Source organism: Rhinoraja longicauda, chromosome 12, assembly GCF_053455715.1.
Source record: "Rhinoraja longicauda isolate Sanriku21f chromosome 12, sRhiLon1.1, whole genome shotgun sequence".
NCBI classification, from domain to species: Eukaryota; Metazoa; Chordata; class Chondrichthyes; order Rajiformes; family Arhynchobatidae; genus Rhinoraja; species Rhinoraja longicauda.
In genome coordinates, this window is record NC_135964.1 from 54,843,510 (window position 1) to 54,861,197 (window position 17,688).

The 17,688-nt window shown below is 50.3% G+C and overlaps 1 protein-coding gene across 1 annotated transcript in view; it reads right to left on the bottom strand.

Moving 5' to 3' along the window:
- pde9aa (phosphodiesterase 9aa) overlaps positions 1 to 17,688 on the bottom strand; it is a 36,324-nt gene that overhangs the window by 3,007 nt on the left and 15,629 nt on the right. The window contains 10 exon segments of the mRNA XM_078408617.1: positions 829 to 856; positions 858 to 935; positions 5,845 to 5,958; positions 6,142 to 6,298; positions 7,209 to 7,291; positions 7,943 to 8,047; positions 9,099 to 9,185; positions 9,867 to 9,941; positions 13,687 to 13,741; positions 15,528 to 15,612. Of these exon segments, the coding sequence (XP_078264743.1) occupies positions 829 to 856; positions 858 to 935; positions 5,845 to 5,958; positions 6,142 to 6,298; positions 7,209 to 7,291; positions 7,943 to 8,047; positions 9,099 to 9,185; positions 9,867 to 9,941; positions 13,687 to 13,741; positions 15,528 to 15,612 (867 nt within the window).

Below are 17,688 nucleotides of genomic sequence, written 5' to 3' on the forward strand. Positions count from 1 at the left end.
ATATGAGTGAGGGCCTCATCTCTGATGGGAGAGAGGGAATCCCCCATTCTCTAAATAATGAGGGACATCTCGTATGTTCCAGTATGGAACACCTCATCTTGGGCGCAGATGCGGCGTAGACGGAGGAATTGGGAGTAGGGTTATAGAGTCTTTGCAGGAGGCAGGGTGGGAAGAAGTGTTAGTCCAGGCATTTGTGGGAGTCAGTGGGTTTGTATTTGTGGTGCCAGTCAAGTTTATTTCCTGTGATGGAGACTGAGATCAAGAAAGGGGAGGGAGGTGTCGCAGATGGTCCAAGTAATTTTGAGCGCAGGATGAATATTGGTGGTGAAGTTGATGAAGTCCATGAGTTCTGCATTGGTGCATGACTGGAGGGAAGGCTGACAATAGACAATAGACAATAGGACAATAGGTGCAGGAGTAGGCCATTCGGCCCTTTGAGCCAGCATCGCCATTCAATGTGATCATGGCTGATCATTCTCAATCAGTACCCCCGTTCCTGCTTTCTCCCCATACCCCCTGACTCCGCTATCCTTAAGAGCTCTCTCTAGCTCTCTCTAGCTCTCTCTAGCTCTCTCTAGCTCTCTCTAGCTCTCCCATACCCCCTGACTCCTCTATCATTAAGAGCTCTATCTAGCTCTCTCTAGTTCTCTCTAGCTCTCCCATACCCCCCTGACTCCTCTATCATTAAGAGCTCTATCTAGCTCTCTCTGACTTGGGGGAGATGGATCCTTTACGGGGAGGGGGGAATGATTTTGAGAGTTGGTTTGATTGAGTCGAGGGTAAATGGGGAAACGGGAGATACGGAGAAGGGTGTGGTGGGGGTTTCACCCTGCATGAAGTATTCCTGCAGCAAGCAGGTCAACCCAGGGTTCAGCCACCTCCATCGGCCTCACCTCATTCGAGATGTCGCAACATTTGATCAGCACCATTTGCAGCTGAAAACACAGAATGGGGAGATTTACACATCCTTTCCCCCCTCTCCTCCCTGCTCAACTTCCAACCTACCCCCCCCCCCCCCCCCCTACAGACTGAGTGACCCTGGTGTCTCCCCAGCCTGCCTGAGCCCTGCAGTGACTGGAAGGGAGTGTGAGCACATTGAATACAAGAGTCAGGAAGTCCTGACATAGCTCTATAAGACCTTTGGTTGGTTTGCATTTGGGGTATTGCCTGCAGTTCTGGTCACCCCATTGCAGGAAGGATATGGAGACTTTGCAAGGGGTGCAGAGGAGGTTTATGAGGATTCTGCCCTGATTAGAGGGTATTAGTTATCAGGAGAAGTCGGACAGGCAGATTGTTTTCTCGGGAACACTGGAGGTTGAGGGGAAACCTGAGAATTATATAAAATTATGAGAAACATAGATAGGGTTCACAGTCAGAACCTTTCTCTAAAGGTGGAAATTCAAAAGACTAGAGACCAATGCTTGAAGGTGAGAGGAGCAAAGTTTAAAGGAGATGTGCAAGATAAATTGTTTTACACACAGAGGGTGGTGAGTGCACTGGTGGAGCTGGTCAGACCTGGGCCTGGGTGCCAGGGGTCTTTGACTGACCGTCCCTGTTCCCAACCCCCCCACAGCGACAGGCTCAAGTTTATGATCTGTTTGTACCTTCCACTGAACCTCTGCCCACACCACCTACCTAAACCATGCTCTCCCCCCTCTCTCCTTTCACACTAACACCTCCCTCACTCACTCTGACCCTCCCCACCTCAGTGAGTAACCAGTTGTAGTTGATTGATTGAATTTGGGCGATTCCAATGGAGAGTGTGTTTATGTCATTGCCCTGTGAGTGCAGATCAGCGGACTGTACGGGACATTGACAGCACAGTGCCAGTGATGGGAGTGAGTATTCTAAAGCCAACCTAGAGAGATGTTGTGGGATCCATGATGACCACATCTGCAGTAAATGTGTGTGTTTGAGGAAACTCAGCTTCGCGTGGATGAGCTGGAGTCTGGGCATCTGGGCTATGCAAGCCGCAATGCAGGAGGGAGGTGCAAGTTACAGATTCTTTGTTTCCAGGTTAGAACCTAGATTAGTTACTGTAGAATTAAGCAGTCAATAGAGATCACTGCTTTAAACTAGTAATGAGAAAGGATAGACATAAAATGCTGGAGTAACTCAGCGGGACAGGCAGCATCTCTGGAGAGAAAGAATGGGTGACGTTTTGGGTTGAGACCCTTTTTAGGAAAGGTCCAGTAATTAAAGTCCTAAATTGGGGCAAGGCCAATTTTAATGGCGTTAGACAAGAACTTACAATAGTTGATTGGGAGAGGCTGTTTGCAGATCAAAGGACATTTAGAAAGTGAGAAGCTTTTAAAACTGAGATAGGGAGAGTTCAGAACGTTTGGCAGTATCATTGTGAACTTGCTGAGGAGGCCAGTGATGGGTTCCCTGCCGCTAGTCATCGGTATTAATAATTAATAAAATATACGGCTTGGTTGGTAAATTTGTGAATTGTATTATAGATAATAAAGAATCGTAATAAAGAAGGTTAACTAAGATAGATTTACTACGAAAGATAAAGAAGATGGTTAACAGATTGCAACAAGATCTAGATTCATTGGGTCATTTTCAGTGTTAACAAGGTCCTTTTCAGTTGGGCATCTGAAAGCAGTTCGGATCCTGGAGTGATTGCTTCTAGTGTCATTGAGTCATAGAGTGATACAATGTGGAAACAGGCCCTTCGGCCCAACTTTCCCACACCGGCTAACATGTCCTAGTTACACTAGTCCCACCTGCCCGTGATTGGTCCATACCCCTCCAAACCAGTCCTATCCATGTCGTGGGAGTATGAAAGAAGTGCCGGTGGTTTTGGGAGAGTCCTGGTGGGAGAGGCCGATGGAGCGGCCTATGGAGGGGCCTGGTGGGGAGGCCTGGTGGGGGCAGCCTGGTGGGGGCGGCCTGGTGGGGGCGGCCTGGTGGGGGCGGCCTGGTGGGGGCGGCCTGGTGGGGGCGGCCTGGTGGGGGCGGCCTGGTGGGGGCGGCCTGGTGGGGGCGGCCTGGTGGGAGCGGCCTGGTGGGGGCGGCCTGGTGGGGGCGACCTGGTGGGGGCGACCTATGGAGGGGCCTGGTGGGGAGGCCTGGTGGGGGCAGCCTGGTGGGAGGGGCCTGGTGGGGGCGGCCTGGTGGGAGCAGCCTGGTGGGGGCGGCCTGGTAGGGGCGGCCTGGTGGGGGCGGCTTGGTGGGAGCGGCCTGGTGGGGGCGGCCTGGTGGGGGCGACCTATGGAGGGGCCTGGTGGGGGCGGCCTGGTGGGGGCGGCCTGGTGGGGGCGGCCTGGTGGGGGCGGCCTGGTGGGGGCGGCCTGGTGGGGGCGGCCTGGTGGGGGCGGCCTGGTGGGGGCGGCCTGGTGGGGGCGGCCTGGTGGGAGCGGCCTGGTGGGGGCGACCTGGTGGTGGCGACCTATGGAGGGGCCTGGTGGGGAGGCCTGGTGGGGGCAGCCTGGTGGGGGCGGCCTGGTGGGGGCGGCCTGGTGGGAGCGGCCTGGTGGGGGCGGCCTGGTGGGGGCGGCCTGGTGGGGGCGGCCTGGTGGGAGCGGCCTGGTGGGGGCGGCCTGGTGGGGGCGACCTATGGAGGGGCCTGGTGAGGGCGGCCTGGTGGGGGCGGCCTGGTGGGGGCGGCCTGGTGGGGGCGGCCTGGTGGGGGCGGCCTGGTGGGGGCGGCCTGGTGGGGGCGGCCTGGTGGGGGCGACCTATGGAGGGGCAAGTGCTGGGGAGGGTGACCACTCAGCAGCAGCGGTCAGGGCCGTGGTACCAAGTCTGGCTCTGAAGCACGGCGGGGAAAGGTAAAGTCAGGCAGCACCATAGTGTTAGGAGACTCTACTTGCGGAGAAGACAGGAGATTGTGTGGCAGCTATCGAGACTCCAGGATGGTGTGTTGTCACCCTAGTGCCAGGTACCAGGATGTCTCCGAGTGGTTGCAGAACATTCTCAGGGGGGAGGAGGAGCAGCCAGGTCAATGTGCACGTTAGCACAAATGACATAGGTTGGTAAAGGGATGTCCTACAATGTGAATATAGGAAATTAGGTAAACGGTTATAAAGTCTGGCCTCCAGGGTAGTAATCTTCAGATTACTCCCAGTGCCACATGCTAGTGAGGGTAAGAACAGATCGATAGATGAATACGTGGCTCAGGAGTTGGTGCAGCAAGTGGGGATTCAGACATTTTGACCATTGGGATCTCGTGGGGCAGAGGTGACCTGTAGAGGAGGGATGAGTTGCACCGGAACTGGAGGGGAAGCTACACGGGTGGGTTTGAACTAGGTTGGTAGGAGTGGGATCCATTGCAGGACTGAGGCAGGTGAGGTATGGAAAGCAATGAAACAATTGTCAGTGGAGAGGATAGGGAGGAGCACAGCAGGGAACAAGGAAGTACAGTTGGATGGACACAAAGATAAACACAAATCCTCCTTCTGCACTTCATGTTTACTGTTGGATTGAATTGCATTTGTGTTAATGCAAGAAGCCTGATGGGTAAAGGCTGTTGAACTCATGGTGTGGGTTATGGGAACAGCAACTACAGCTTTAAAATAGTTATGGTTAAGGACAGGGTGAGCATACGGGTTACATTTCTGAATTGGGACAAGGCAACTTTGATGGTATTAGACAGGAACTTGTAAAAGTTAATTGGAGTAGTTTGTTTGTGGGCAAAGATATTCGGAAAGAGGCATACTTTTAAAAGTATGATGATGAGAATCCAAGGCATGCATATTCCTGTTAGAGTGAAGAGCAAGGCAGGTGGGAATAAGGAAACATGGATGACAGGAAATAGAAGGAGGCTCTGATCAGGAAATAGAAGGAGGCATGGGGCAGGTATAGGCAGCTGGAATCAAGTGCATCCCCATAGTTTAGGGGACAGGAGCGTATTTAAGAAGGCTCGAGGGGCCGAATGGCCTACTCCTGCACCTATTGTCTAAGTGCGGATCTCATGTGGTGTCAACATGATATCTAACTGTGCCGACACCTTCAAGGATCTTTGGACTTGTCTGATAGACCCCCTGTTCCTCAAAACTCCCTGGACTTTGGTCAACATGTCTGTCTGAGGTTTGTGAGGTTGTAACTAGCGAAGTAGATATGGGAAAACCAGTTGAGATGCCAATGACAGGGTGCCAAGCAAGGGATGGTTAAACAAAATTAGTGTAAAGTATTTAGTAAACAGGCTGGTGCAACAAGATAATTAGTCAATGGAGAAAACACAAAAGAGGAATAACCAGGTTAGTTTAAGGTTGGTAGCTGTGACTTTAATAGTTTGTCTGGGATTGGTTCTGACCTCAATGTTTCTCAAGTTACATCAGTGATTTTGGTGAGAGCATCAAGTGTAATATATTCAAGTTTACTGAGGATATAAAACTATGGGCTTTGAGAAAGGTACAGAGAATGTGTGGTTTAGAAAGGTTGCTAATGGGTAAGATGCAGAATATATTCAGGGTTGACCGGATGGTCAAAGAGTTGGTGCCTTCCTCATGGATGTCTAGAATATCGAGTTTCATTGTACCTTAATTGGTACAGGTGACAATAAACAGACCTTTAAATAAACAGACCTTTGAACCAGAACATTCTCAAACTTAGGCTTCACCCTGAGGATTGTGAGTCCTTGACTATTTATGGAGAAGGCCACAGAGGCTCAGACATGGGGTGTCCTTGCTGAGATTGTTGGAATGTTCATGTTGATCAGGTCAGTGCAGGGAACACAACTGAAGGAAAGGATTGCATGGTTGGTGGAGCAGGAACAGGAGGTGTAATGGCTGGCTCATGCCCCTTATGCCCTCTCTCTCCACTGCTCACATGGACTATTTCTGTGAAGTTGTCTGTGTTTGTCGTGGCTGTCCCAGCCCCTGCATTCACACTCACACAAGTCACGTCATCCTTGTTGGTGAAATCAAAGTTGTCAATTTTTTGTTTGAAGGAATCGAGGATCTCTCCATGGCGCGCCATATCTGTGGCCAAGATCAGAGTAATGATGCCCTAAAGTAGACACAGGACTCGGTCAGTGTGACTCCAGACGAACACACAATTGCGACTCCACCCCTCCTTTCCCGACGAGGACAGGCCCAGAGGTCCACTCCCAATCCGTCACACCAGACCACCTCTGGTCCCAGAGGTCCCTTTCTGTTCCTGTTTGTGACCAGTCCCTATCCCCAATCTCACCTGTCGGATCTGTTTGGCGATCTCTGGGTCCATGTTGCTGAAGATGTTGCACTTGGGCTGGGAGAAGATGTGGAAGGCGATGGCACAGTGATGGTTCTCCAGAGGTGAGATGTCATTGTAACGGACAGCCAGTTCAGTGCGAGCATTGATTTGGTAGCTGGGGAAAAGAGGGATGAGATCCAGTGCTGGCAGTCCCAGTGTGGGATTAACTACTCACAGCCAGACCCATCTTGTCATCGATCTTCATCAATTGTGGTTGATCCTCTCTTAGCAACCCCCTCATTCCCTTTAATATTCAGAAATCCATGGAACTGTTTCAAATGAACTTGAAAACTTAGAACTGGATTCACATGGAATGGAAATATGCCCTTTAGCCCAACTGGTTAATGCAGACCAAGGTGCCCCATCTCGTCTAGTTCCATTTGCCTGTGTTTGATCCAACTTCCTAGAAAAGCTTCCTGTCCAAATGTCTTTTAAATGTTGTTGTACCTACCTTAACTACCTCCTCTGATGGTTCGTTCCTACACCCACTACCCACTACCATTCTGGTTCCCTTTAAATCTCCCACCTCTCACTTTACACTACGTCCTCGTTGAATTCCCCAATCACGTGAAAAAGACTGTACGTTCAACCTCTTTATACCCTTCATAATTTTGTGCACATCCATAAGATTACCCTCAGCCTTCTGCACTCGATGGATTAAAGTCCTAGCCTGCCCAATCGAACCAAATAGTTGATATTGATAAAGAAGACAAACAGCAATGGGCTCAATCCCACTAGTCAAGGCCTCCAGTCTGAAAAACAATCTACCACCATCACCCTCTGCTTCCTTCCATGAAGTAAATTCTGTATCCAGTCGGCTAGTTCTTCCAGGCGATCTAACCTTCCAGACCAGCCGACCGTGGGGAATCTTGCAGGTCCACACAGACGACCTCTGTGACCTGCCCTCATCAACGTTCTTGTGTCTTAGAGAAAGTATGGTGGACATTGGAGCAAGAGAGGACCACGCCTCTCATGGTCGTAGTGATGGAGAGAGATGGAGGATGGAGGGCTGGGTTGTGACTCACGTGTTGTTGTAGCCTGGGTGGTCGAGGTCGTGACAAATGGCAGCGCTCATCAGTATCAGGATGTCCAGCTGAGTGAACTTCTCCTGGAACACAGATGCAGATTGAGGGAAAGAAGTGACTGCCCCCTGCCCACCTCTGCTTCCTGCACCCCCTGACCCTCCTATTCTGCACCAGGGACGTGTGCAGCATTCTCCCCACCACCCCCCTCGATCCCCACCCCCCTCGATCCCCACCCCCCCTTCGATCCACACCCCCCCCTCGATCCCCACCCCCCCTGATCCCCACCCCCCCTCGATCCCCACCCCCCCTCGATCCCCACCCCCCCCTGATCCCCACCCCCCCTCGATCCCCACCCCCCCTGATCCCCACCCCCCCTCGATCCCCACCCCCTCTCGATCCCCACCCCCCCTCGATCCCCATCCCCCCTCGATCCCCACCTCCCCCTCGATCCCACCCCCTTCGCATGTCATCCCATATTTCAACTAACACACCATCCCCTCATTAACTTCCCCCACTCCTGCTTCTTACCGTCCTCCCCTCCGTTCCATCTCCCACTCACCATTCCCTGCACTTCCCTCCACCCACCCACCATTCCCTCCCCCCCTCCCTCCCCCTCCCCCTCCCCTCCACCATTCCCTCCCCCTCCCCCTCCCCTCCATCCCCTCTCCCCTCCTCTCCCCTCCCCCTCACCCTCCCCTCCCCCTCCCCTCCCCCTCCCTCCTCGCCCCACAGACCTGTAGCTGACACATCTCGATAATACTGTACATCATCTGTGTGACACAGAAGCAGTGCTGGAAGTTGTGGAACGGGTTATTGCGGTAATTATCATGGACGCATTGCTGAGGAAAATGGAAATAGCATCCTGGTTAAACACGTCCCCGTGTCCCCCCCGTGCCCCTCACCCCCCCCATGTCGTCGTCCCCTGTGTCGTCCCCCCCCCCTGTGTCCGTCCGTCCCCGTGTCCCTCACCCCCCCCATGTCATCCCCCCTGTGTCCCCCCCCCTCGTGTTCCCCCCCCCTGTGTCCGTCCGTCCCCGTGTCCCTCACCCCCCCATGTCATCCCCCCTGTGTCGTCCCCCCCCCTCGTGTTCCCCCCCCCTGTGTCCCGTCCCTCCCCGTGTCCCCCCCCGTGTTCCCCCCCTGTGTCCCGTGTCCCCCCGTGTCCCGTCCCCCCGTGTCCCGTCCCCCCGTGTCCCCCCCCGTGTCCCTCCCCCCCCCGTGTCCCCCCCCGTGTCCCTCACCCCCCCCCCCGTGTCCCTCACCCCTCTTCCGATACACGGGTGGGTGGGGATTGAGGGAGTTCCAAACATGCTGCAGTTCAACAACATCCAGAATATAGCAGCCAATGTGGCACGAACCTCATTTCCCCCAGCACCGCCCCCCCTCAGTACTGTCCCCCCCCTCAGCACGCCCCCCCCCTCAGCACTGCCCCCCCCAGTACTGCCCCCCTCAGCACCGCCCCCCCTCAGTACTGCCCCCCCCCTCAGCACACCCCCCCCCTCAGTACTGCCCCCCCTCAGCACCGCCCCCCCTCAGTACTGCCCCCCCCCCCCTCTGATGGTGCAGCGGAGATTTATTGTGTCTCTTGCTGATTTATCCATGTTTTGATTTTGTTTCGGCCTCTGTAATCCCCACTGATGCTGGGGCAGATGTTGCGACAGATGTTGGGGCAGATGCTGGGGCAGGTGCTGGGGCAGATGCTGAGGCAGATGCTGGGGCAGATGTTGGGGCAGATGCTGGGGCAGATGTTGGGGCAGATGTTGGGGCAGATGTTGGAGCAGATGTTGGGGCAGATGTTGGGGCAGATGCTGGGGCAGATGCTGGGGCAGATGTTGGGGCAGATGTTGGGGCAGATGTTGGGGCAGATGCTGGGGCAGGCGGTGCCCTTACCAGCCACCTCTTGAGGGTGATGGGGTTGATGCTGAAGTCTCTGACCAGTCCCAGGCTGTGGTACATGTGCTCCAGGCAGCTGAGCATCTGTGTGGGCAGAGAAAGACCATCACTGTCGGCAGGTCACCCGCACCCACACACTGGGCCAGAGCTCGATCCCCCTGCCCCACCCTCACCCCCACTCACCCCTCCCCACTCAGCCCCAAACATGGCCCCCACCCACCCACCCCTCCCCCCCCGACCCAAACATGGCCCCCACCCACCATCATCCACCCCAGCCCCACCCACACCCTCTAGGCCACACACCCCCTCCCCACCATCCCACATCCCCACCCCCCCAACCACCACCCCACCATCCCACACCCCCACCACCCCAACCACCACACCCCCACCTCACCAGCCCCCCCCCCCCAACCACCATCACACACCCCCAACCCACCATCCAGTGAGCAAGGGGTGAGAGAAGCATTTGAGATGGTAGGATGTGAGAAGGGGAGTGGAGAGATAATGGGTTTGGAAAGTGCATGAAAGATGATTGGTGAGGAGGGGGGGATATGCGGTGGGCAGTGTGGCGGAGGTCCGGCAAAGGATGGGTAGGTGGGGGAGGTATTGTGGGTGGGTTTTGAGGGGCAGGAAAATGAGGGGGAAGAGGTAAAAGTGCTGATAGAGGATATATTTGTGAAGATATAGGAATGAAGAGGGGGATTCGACAGTGAGAGAAGGTTTTGGATCTCAGCGATGGAGGGGGGAAGGGAAGAGTGTTCTCACTTCATTGGCTTCCCATTGCCAGGCATCAAATGTTGGTTTCTTGAGTGTCTGAATAGATTCTTCCGAGAGCAAGTACTGGAAGGGAAACAAGTTGCAGATATCAACCAACTACCTGACCGTGGTGAGACCCAAACACACAACCATAAAATACATCTCTGGAGAACATGGATAGGTGACATTTCACAGAGTGCTGGAGTAACTCAGCGGGTCAGGCAGCATCTCTGGAGGACATGGATAGATGATGTTTTGAGTTGGGACTTGAGTCTGAAGAAGGATCGCAACCCAAAACATTACTTATGTTCTCCAGAGATAATGCCTGACTTGCTGAGTTCCTCCAGCACAAGATAAGAGAGATGGAAAGGTGTAAAGATATGGTGATGGGGAAAGTTCAAGGGGCACTGTCACTAATACTTAAAGGAGTGGTTCCCATAGAATGTCTTACCTTGAATTGGAAGGACATTTAAAGAGGAATCAAGGGGAATTTTTTTTGCACAAGGAATGATTGATATTTGGAACATACTGCCAGAAGAGTTGGTAAAATCTGATAGAAACATAGAAACATAGAAAATAGGTGCAGGAGTAGGCCATTCGGCCCTTCGAGCCTGCACCGCCATTCAATATGATCATGGCTGATCATCCAGCTCAGTAGCCTGTACCTGCCTTCTCTCCATACCCCCTGTTCCCTTTAGCAAAAAGGGCCACATCTAACTCCCTCTTAAATATAGCCAATGAACTGGCCTCAACTACCTTCTGTGGCAGAGAATTCCACAGACTCACCACTCTCTGTGTGAAGAAATGTTTTTTCATCTCGGTCCTAAAAGACTTCCCCCTTATCCTTAAGCTGTGACCCCTGGTTCTGGACTCCCCCAACATCGGGAACAATCTTCCCGCATCTAGCCTCTCCAACCCCTTAAGAATTTTATATGTTTCTATAAGATCCCCCCTCAGTCTTCTAAATTCCAGCGAGTACAAGCCCAGTCTATCCAGTCTTTCCTCATATGAAAGTCCCGCCATCCCAGGGATCAATCTGGTGAACCTTCTCTGTACTCCCTCTAAGGCAAGAACGTCTTTCCTCAGGTTAGGAGACCAAAACTGCACACAATACTCCAGGTGCGGTCTCACCAAGGCCCTGTACAACTGCAGCAGAACCTCCCTGCTCCTAAACTCAAATCCTCTTGCTATGAATGCCAACATACCATTCGCTTTCTTCACTGCCTGCTGCACCTGCATGCTTGCTTTCAATGACTGGTGCACCATGACACCCAGGTCACGTTGCATCTCCCATTCTCCCAATCGGTCACCATTCAGGTAATACTCTGCTTTCCTGTTCTTGCCGCCAAAGTGGATAACCTCACATTTATCTACATTATATTGCATCTGCCATGCATTTGCCCACTCGCCTAATCTATCCAAGTCACTCTGCAGCCTCCTAGCATCCTCCTCGCAGCTAACACTGCCACCCAGCTTCGTGTCATCCGCAAACTTATCGACTGGTTCTCCCTTATCCACTCTACTAGTTACATCCTCGAAAAATTCTATAAGATTCGTCAGACATGATTTGCCTTTGGTAAATCCATGCTGACTTTGTCCGATGATTTCACCACTTTCCAAATGTGATGCTATCACATCTTTAATAACTGACTCTAGCATTTTCCCCACTACCGATGTTAGGCTAACTGGTCTATAATTCCCCGTTTTCTCTCTCCCTCCCTTTTTAAAAAGTGGGGTTACATTAGCTACCCTCCAGTCCTCAGGAACTACTCCAGAATCTAAAGAGTTTTGAAAAATTATCACTAATGCATCCACTATTTCTGAGGCTACTTCCTTAAGCACTCTGGGATGCAGCCTATCTGGCTCTGGGGATTTATCTGCCTTTAATCCATTTAATTTACCTAACACCACTTCCCGACTAACCTGAATTTCCCTCAGTTCCTCCATCTCATTAGACCCTTAGTGTTTCGTAGCTCTACCCATATCGATTCCACTTCCTCCAAGCTAATGTCCTTCCTTTCCACTGCTTTAATCTCCTCTCTAACCAGTAACGCTACCCCACCTCCTTTTCCTTTCTGTCTATCCCGCCTGAATATAGAATATCCCTGGATGTTGAGCTCCCAGCCTTGGTCACCCTGGAGCCATGTCTCCGTAATCCCAACTATATCATAATCATTAAAAACTATCTCCACATTTAATTCATCCACCTTATTACGTATACTCCTTGCATTGAGACACGGAGCCTTCAGGCTTGTTTTTACAACTCTCTTGTGTTCAGTTTTGATCAGCCTGCTCTAGGAAAGATGCCAGGAAGTTGGAAAGAGTGCAGAAAAGACGTGAGGTTTTTGCCAGGACTTGGGCCTGTTTTAATGCTACATGAGTCAAGGACTCTAAATGGGATAAGTGGACCTGGGCAAAATGATGGGCTTGGTCATGATGAAGGCCTTGTTTCTGTGCCGCATGACTCTGTAACTAATTATTATGGGATGGGTGATGTGGTGGCTGTTCAGGTAAAAGCAAATTTACAATGTTCAGCAGACAAGGTAGTGGGCCATGGAAGAATACACCTTGTATTGGTTTATTGTCATGAGATACAGTGAAGAGCTTTGTGTGCGGTCCGGTCAAATCAAATCATGCTGTACACAGTTAACAGGTAGTGCAGAAAGAGAAAGAAAATGCAGAATACTGCGTTACACCCACAAAGAAAGTGCAGATAAAAAAAGTGCAAGAGGTGCCATAAGGTGGATTTGGGAATGTGCAGTGAAAAGCAGAGTGAGAAGGGGCAGGGCATAAAAGATCACATAACAGGTGACATAACAGGTGACACGACAGGTGACACGACAGGTGACACGACAGGTGACACGACAGGTGACACGACAGGTGACACGACAGGTGACACGACAGGTGACACGAAAGATCAGACAGAGACTAGATGTGGTTAAAGGCTCTTTCTGAAAATATCAAGGATTTGAACCATGCAGAGAGGGAATATGATGATGGGACTGAGGGGAGAGTAAAACAGGTAAGGGGCCAACATGGAACATAGAACAGTACAGGCAAGCCCTTCGGCCCACAATGTTTGTGGTACATGATCCATATCCATCCATCTCCTCCACTTCCATGTGCTACTTAAAAGCATCTTAAATGCCAATATTATATCTACCTCCCCCATCACCCATGACCAAGATATGGTTGTGTTGCAGCCCCTGCCACTTATGCCCTTGAGTGTTGGACATGTCTAGCCTGGGGAAAAGGTTCTGACTGTCTTCCCTAGCTACGCCTCTCATCGTTTTATATATTTCTAACAAGTCTCTCTTCAACCTCTGGTGTTCCAAAGAAAACAATCCACTTTTGGGGAAAGAGTACACCTTCCAACAGCCTAAACGTTCCTTCCCTTCACTACCTATGCAAGTGGTTGTAGTGTGGACCATCTAAAGCATTCACTGCAGTCATTCACGCTGGTTATTCTGACATCAGCTTCTAAACCCAAAGCTTTTACCATCAAGGGCAGGTGCAGCAAATGCCCACACACATGCAGACATCCGTCTACATCATGCATCATCCCAAGTAACAATTCTACTGAGAGTCCTTCATCATTGTCGGGTCTTAATCCTGATTTATGGGTATCTTCATCAGAAGAACGATATTGATTCAAGAAAATAGCTCAAGAAGGGCAGGTAGGAAGGGGGGACGTGTGTCTGACATGCCAGTAATGACCACTTGGTCAGCAATAAATTAAAAAGTGCTGCCACATTGGTCAGTTCTGATTTCTAATTTAAGGGATAATATCCTGATGACCCAATCGCTCCCTTTCGCTCAGTTCAGTTACCTTTGAATATGATGGGACATCGTGTCGTGACATCAGCTTCTTCTCGTACAGAAAACTGTATTTACACAAGAGTTAGAGCACAGCATTTATAACGGATAAGGGCAGAATTAGGCCATTCGGCCCATCAAGTGTACACCATTCAATCATGGCTGATCTGTCTCTCCCTCCTCACCCCATTCTCCTGCCTTCTCCCCATAACCCCTGACATTTGCATCACCGATCCCAAGCCAACTCCCAAACCTGTCACAAATCAACCCACCACTACATTACATGGAAACAATCCCATCCACCCAACCTGTTTTTGCCAATCAAGATGCCGGATGACCTGGTCTAATTTGCTTGCATTTGGCCTAAATCACTCAACTGTAGCTATATACCTGTCCAGATGTCTTTTAAATGTAGCAGTTATAGGCACCTCCACAGATTCCACTGGCAGCTCAGTCCACATACCCACCACCTTCTGTGTGGAAAACGTTGTCCATGCTGTGCTCTAACTCTTGTGTAAATACAGTCTCAATTAAATCTTTCCCCTCAAACCTCTAGTTTTAGGCTCCTCTACCCTGGAGAAATACTGTGACCATCCTTATGCCCCTTGATCCACATAATCCATATATATGCCCCTCAAGATTTTATACATCTCTAAAATGTTTTTACACATCTCAACAATTCATCTCTATAAGGTCACCCCTCAGACTTCTAACTTTGAAGGAATAATATCCTAAATGGCCCATCTCTCCCTTTCACTCAGGCTTTTAAGCCCTGGCAACATCCTTCAATATCTCCTCTGCATTCTTTTTCATAACTAGGTGAACAAACTGTAAACATGAATCATGGCATCTACATTCCCATCATTACTACATAGAACAAACAACAGAAGAGCAGTACTCATAACCTCAAATCGCCAAGGCAGAGCAAGTGCTGGCAAATGGAATTAATGTCGAGTTTTACTCGATTGGGACATGTTGGTCCCAGGTATGTCCAGAGATCGATGACCCATGACCCTATGACAAAGCCTCATCCCCTGTGTAAATAAAGATGTCAAGTAGGTCACAACTCCAAAACCCATCCCAATCTGAAGCCAATGGTCAATCAAGGTTCCAACCCAAGACTCAGCTTGGCAGGGTGCAGAACGATTGACAAGGATTTACTGGGTTTGCAGATTTGAGTTATAAAGAGCAGCTGGATAATTTGATCTTTGGTCCCTGGAGCAAGAGGTGATTATCGCGGTTTATAAAATCATGAGGGGCATAGACAAGGAGGAAGGCAGAGTCTTTCCCAGGGTAGAGGAGTCTGAACCAGAGGGCATCAGCTGAAGGAGAGTGTGAAAGAGTTACAGCAAACATGAGGCACAACTTTTTAAATATAATTTTTAGTTTTAAAGACGCAGGCCAAATTGATCATTGACCACCCGTGCATGCCAGTTCTACGTTATCCCACTTTCTTATCCACTCTCTACACACTAAGACCAATTAACCTACAAACCTGCATGTCTTGGGGTAGACCTTAAGCATCAGTCTCCAATTCCAGGACACCATGCCCCAGACCTCCATCATCATGGACCCTGTTGCTACCCACAGCCAGGACCCCAATCCCAGGCCCCAAACCTAGACCTCACGAGCTTCAAACCCTACCTCCAATCATCCCCCAGTCAGCCTCCAGATATGTCCCCAGTTGGGTTGCAACCTCTCTCCCTTCATCTACACCTCCCTCTGCCCTGCCCTCTCCCTTCCATCCCTCCCTCACCACTCCCTCTGGCACTCCCATTGACTACCCCCCTCCCTCCCCCTTCCTTTCCCCACCCCCACTTTCATTTCTCCAGAGGGGATGTGCCCAGAACTCGCCTGTCATTTCTTTTTGCAATTTCATCACGCAGTTTTCGAATGTCATTTTGACATTTCTCGATTTCAACCACCTTCAGTCCCTCCACTGTCAACAAGCAAAGATTGGAATTAAAAGCCTGGCTGGAACAGATTCCTGCCCACCCCCCATTCACACTTGCTGATTATCTTGTTAGTAAGCGTTCAGGGTTGGTTCTACCAAATGGAATCAAAGATCTGCAGGTGCTGAAAATCTGAAATCAGAGTAAAGCAATGGGAAATAGCAGGTCAGCAGCATCTGTGGAGAGAAACATAGAAAATAGGTGCAGGAGAAGGCCATTCGGCCCTTTGAGCCAGCACCGTCATTCATTGTGATCATGGCTGATCGTCCCCAATCAGTAACCCGTGCCTGCCTTCTCCCCATATCTCTTGATTCCACTAGCCCCTAGAGCTCTATCTAACTCTCTCTTAAATCCATCCAGTGATTTGGCTTCCACTGCCCTCTGTGGCAGAGAATTCCACAAATTCACAATTCTCTGGGTGAAAATGTTTCTTCTCAGCTCAGTTTTAAATGGCCTCCCCTTTATTCTAAGACTGTGGCCCCTGGTTCTGGACTCGCCCAACATTGGGAACATTTTTCCTGCATCTACCTTGTCCAGTCCTTTTATCATTTTATATGTTTCTATAAGATCCCCTCTCATCCTTCTAAACTCCAGTGAATACAAGCCTAGTCTTTTTAATCTTTCCTCATATGACAGTCCCGCCATCCCAGGGATCAATCTCGTGAACCTACGCTGCACTGCCTCAATTCCAAAGATGTCCTTGCTCAAATTAGGAGACCAAAACTGTGCACAATACTCCAGATGTCTTCTAACCAGGGCCCTATACAACTGCAGAAGAACCTCTTTACTCCTATACTGAAATCCTCTTGTTATGAAGGCCAACATTCCATTAGATTTCTTCACTGCCTGCTGTACCTCCATGCCAACTTTCAGTGACTGGTGTACAAGGACACCCAGGTCTTGCTGCACTTCCCCCTTACCTAATCTAACACCATTGAGATAATAATCTGCCTCCTTGTTTTTGCCACCAAAGTGGATAACCTCACATTTATCTATATTATACTGCATCTGCCATGCATCTGCCCACTCACTCAACCTGTCCAGGTCACCCTGCAACCTCCTAACATCCTCTTCACAGTTTACACTGCCACCCAGCTTTGTGTCATCCGCAAACTTGCTAGTGTTGCTTCTAATTCCCTCTTCCAAATCATTAATATATATGGTAAACAGTTGCGGCCCCAACACCGAGCCTTGCGGCACTCCACTCGCCACTGCCTGCCATTCTGAAAAGGACCCATTTACCCCTACTCTTTGCTTCCTGTCTGCCAACCAATTTTCTATCCATGTCAACACCCTACCCCCAATACCATGTGGTCTAATTTTAGTCACCAATCTCCCGTGCGGGACTTTATCAAAGGCTTTCTGAAAGTCTAGATACACTACATCCACTGGCTCCCCTTCATCCATTTTACTTGTGACATCCTCAAAAAATTCCAGAAGATGAGTCAAGCATGATTTCCCTTTCATAAATCCATGCTGGCTTGGACTTATCCTTTTACTGCTATCCAAATGCACCGTTATTACCTCTTTAATAATTGACTCCAGTATCTTCCCCACCACCGAAGTCAGGCTAACTGGTCTGTAATTCCCCGTTTTCTCTCTCGCTCCTTTCTTGAAAAGTGGGATAACATTAGCTACCCTCCAATCCACAGGAACTGATCCTGAATCTATTGAACATTGGAAAATGATCACCAATGCGTCCACTATTTCTAGAGCCACCTCCCTGAGGACCCTGGGATGCAGACCATCAGGCCCAGGGGATTTATCAGCCTTCAGTCTCATCAGTCTACCCAATACTATTTCTCGCCTAATGAAAATTTATTTCAGTTCCTCTATCCCCCTAGATCCTCTGTCCTCTAGTACATCTGGGAGATTGTTTGTGTCTTCCTTAGTGAAGACAGATCCGAAGTACCTGTTCAACTCTTCTGCCATTTCCTTGTTACCCATAATAATTTCACCCGTGTCTGCCTTCAAGGGACCCACATTTGACTTTGCTACTCTTTTTCTCTTAACATATATAAGGAAGCTTTTACTGTCCTTCTTTATATTCTTGGCCAGCTTCC